The following is a 3,817-nucleotide window of genomic DNA, read 5'->3' as shown; positions in this document are numbered from 1 at the left end:
CAGCACATTTATACAATGGCTTATGAGTGGAATAACACAGCGTATTGTAATAGAAATGTGAAATATTCCACTTGGGACAATGATATCGATCATATTTCATACTTTATGGATGTAGCTTAGGAGAATTATGTATCAGTCTTCATCACAATACCAATAGAAAGTTTTATTCCTACGTATATTTACACAGGGGCATATGTCTACATGTTTTTATGTTTTGATCGTTTGGCATTGGAAAGAAACTAGCTTGTGTCCATTAGATTTGATGTGCGAGCGTATTTTGTCACAACTTCAGTTTTCTGATTTGACATACAGCCGCTATTGAGAAGTAAATAAAGTATTGAAATTTAAATGCCTAACTTCATCAGTTTTGGTGTTTAGGTATATTATGTCACTACAAATAGCTACATATGTAACCAACTCCTATCACTTGTTATGGACATACATTTCATTCCTTTCAAATGATACAATTCGTCATATGTTATTTTGTTTTACAGACGAAAAGGACAGATAAGAGCCATGAAGGTAAGAATAGTCAGGAAATATTTTCCCATATCTAAATACTACATACTTCTTACGATTTTGCAATACCTGTCATTATTTCCATAATGATTATTTTATTTTATTTATAGACATCAAATCAAAGTCATGCGATTCGGAAAGTTAAGATAATGTCTTCTTAGATCATTGCAATATATATGAATCTGTGAAATGCATTTGTAAAGTAATAAACAAATTATCAGACGGATCCAAACCGATCAACTACCACACAGATAATCAAAGTTTATAAAGGTCTTGTTTCTGTTCGTGGCACTACAGATGTCGCAGGGATGACAATGGATATGCTAGAGAAAAATGTGTCGTTCAAAGAGGCTGGTAGAGTTTCCAGGTATATCGGAAAGGCATACCAGATGTTCTTTGCCTCGTTGAACTGCCCTATTGAGGTAGTGGAACAGGAGATGGAAGAGCATCGTCACCTAGCTTTCAGATCCCAAGTAACAAAGATCCTAATTAAGCATCTTAAAATGAAGCCAGACACCACATTCGCTGAGGTAGCCGATGCAATGACACAACATGGAATGAAGACTTCAGCACTTCCAAGAATATTTGACTGCAACAGAGATACAACGTGTAACGGTAACGACGTCTGTCTGTCTGTCTGTCTGTCTGTCTGTCTGTCTGTCTGTCTGTCTGTCTTGTCATTGCATTGTCTCGATACTGTGAAGTACATCGAGGTATTTTTTAAACGTATATTTTATGTTCTATTCAATTTTTCTCTCCTAGTTTCAGAGGAAATATTGCCGGGGAGCCGTTTACAAAGAAACTTGTCTGTAAGTGATGTTTCAATCATTGCTCAACATTTGGATAGTAAAGCTTACCCCAACTTGTTCATGGAGCTTGGTTTCTCACCACAAACTATTGACAAATTTGACGTCGATTTTAAAAACAAACAAATTGGCGTACAGATTTGTGCAATGCTGGAGGAATTCATTAAACATACAAACTCCTGTCCAACTGTGAACACAGTTCTCCTCGCTATGCAGGAATGCAACATGGACTCCGCCTCCCTCATCAAAGCAATGACTCCAACAAAGGTAATTACCTGGATAATACTGCCATGAGAAAAATGAAAATTATCTCAGATTTGTATATACTTAAGTGGTTCTCTTATAAAGAGTATTTTCTTTCTTGACCAGATATTTCATCATTATAAGTATAATACCAAGATGTAAACAGCTTGTTTTAATCATCGAAGGTACATCTTTATTTCTCTCGCGCACATTGGTAAATGTTTATCACACAAAATCTTTATCTCGTTGATAACTTATTTTTCAGATACGTTATTTTATTTATATTGCTGATAAAGAAATCTGGAACTGCTCGAAATGTAAACAGTTGATAACAACTCCATCATGCTCTACTCTTGTCTTGTTGTAGACCACTGGAGTAACCGTATGTTACCAAAGGAATAGTGTTCTACCGCTAAAGGCATGTGATGTGTGAACTTCTGTCTCAATACCGCGCAGAAAGATATTTGCCTTTACTGGAGACATTGGAAGATCGGTAGGAGTATCTGTCCTAGGTTTACGCTTGACGCGATGTAGCTAGAATGTAAAAAGGTATTATAACACAGATGTATCTACAGATTGTGTTATCAATTACGACCTTTCAACTGACCAGAAAGTATCAGAAAACAAGTAACACATATATATGCAAACTTCTTCTAACATAGCTAGGGTATGAATTGTGTTGTAACATGGATGTATGTACAGACATTGAACCATGGGTATAAATTGTGTTATACCAGGACTGTATATACACAAAATGCAGTATGGGTACACATTTTATTATAACAAGTATGTTACTAAATTTAAAATTGCAGAAATTGTATGAAATGTAAGAAATACCTTACAGATGTTATGAATCACTATAATAATTTGAATGTTACTTCAATATTGATTATGCATTTAGATATAATGTGTTTGTGTTGACATCATCCCTGAATAAGAAAACTGCTGTTACTCGGAATGTTATCGATGAGCTCATGATTAAAGATTTGTTGGCTGGTTTGCACTTCCGGTAACTTTCGCCAAAACACAACGGATCAATGTTTCAGGTTATTTTGTAACACATATAACAATCTAAATATCATCATATGTAACATATAGCAGGCCAGATAAATGGTGCTACTCTGTATTTTTTTTTTTAAATCCAAATCAATCAGTCTATGATATGTTGCTCTTAATTGTCCTGATGGATGATCAAAAAAGTCCGGAATAATAATCAACGAAGTTCAAATTAATTATGAACGAAGATCAAATTAATTATCAACGAAGTTCAAATTAATTATCAGCGAAGTCCGGAATAATAATCAACGAAGTTCAAATTAATTATCAACGTAGTTCAATTTAATTATCAGCGAAGTCCAGAATAATAATCAACGAAGTTCAAAATAATAATCAACGAAGTTCAAATTAATTATCAGCGACGTCCGGAATAATAATCAACGAAGTTCAAATTAATTATCAACGAAGTTCAAATTAATTATCAGCGACGTCCGGAATAATAATCAACAAAGTTCAAAATAATAATCAACGAAGTTCAAATTAATTATCAACGAAGTTCAAATTAATTATCAACGAAGTTCAAATTAATTATCAGCGACGTCCGGAATAATAACCAACGAAGTTCAAAATAATAACCAACGAAGTTCAAAATAATAATCAACGAAGTTCAAATTAATTATCAACGAAGTTCAAATTAATTATCAGCGAAGTCCGGAATAATAATCAACAAAGTTCAAAATAATAATCAACGAAGTTCAAATTAATTATCAGCGAAGTCCAGATTAATTATCAACAAAGTTCAAATTTATCATCGACACAGTTCGGATTAGTTATCACCAAAGTCCCGAGTAATTATTAGGAAAGTCCTAATAAATTATCACAAAGTCCGGATGAATGATCAACAAAGTCTTCATTAATTAAAATAATATTTGGTGACTTACCAGGACTATTTCATTTATACCGCACTGGTGAAAACAATTAGAGACAAAATGAATAGTGTAAATCAGAATATGAATTGTCGGTAAAAGTGTGCCATGATCCAATACGGAAATATGTTTTACTTCAAGATTAATACTTTAAAATAAGTCTATGCGCTCAGATGTCTAAGATATTTATGGCACATTTTCTAAATTAATGAATTGGTGATATATTACTTAACAATGCTGATAAGTGAATGTATTACAACAGTTGGAAGAATGAATGAATTTGTACTGTATAACTGATACCAGTTCGGATTAATGAGTTGATAACAT

The 3,817-nt window shown here is 33.3% G+C and overlaps 1 protein-coding gene across 1 annotated transcript; it reads left to right on the top strand.

The window, feature by feature from the left end:
* Positions 1-837: 837 nt before the first annotated feature.
* On the top strand, positions 838-2,672 carry LOC117324817. Its single transcript, XM_033880647.1, has 3 exons — positions 838-1,134; positions 1,282-1,592; positions 1,936-2,672. The coding sequence occupies exons 1-3, from the start codon at positions 840-842 to the stop codon at positions 1,999-2,001; spliced, it is 672 nt and encodes a 223-aa protein (XP_033736538.1). The 5' UTR covers positions 838-839; the 3' UTR covers positions 2,002-2,672.
* The last annotated feature ends 1,145 nt before the right edge of the window (positions 2,673-3,817 follow it).

Source organism: Pecten maximus, chromosome 4, assembly GCF_902652985.1.
Source record: "Pecten maximus chromosome 4, xPecMax1.1, whole genome shotgun sequence".
Taxonomy (NCBI): domain Eukaryota; kingdom Metazoa; phylum Mollusca; class Bivalvia; order Pectinida; family Pectinidae; genus Pecten; species Pecten maximus.
The sequence above is the reverse complement of the archived record's forward strand: the minus strand, read 5'-3'. Positions and strand labels throughout refer to the sequence as shown.

Bases quoted from the DNA above. Each gene is read 5' to 3' on its own strand.
- LOC117324817 (XM_033880647.1), top strand. From the start codon at position 840: ATGCTAGAGAAAAATGTGTCGTTCAAAGAGGCTGGTAGAGTTTCCAGG. The intron at 1,135-1,281 runs GTAACGACGTCT...TTTCTCTCCTAG, and splicing joins CAGAGATACAACGTGTAACG to TTTCAGAGGAAATATTGCCG. The intron at 1,593-1,935 runs GTAATTACCTGG...GTCTTGTTGTAG, and splicing joins AAGCAATGACTCCAACAAAG to ACCACTGGAGTAACCGTATG.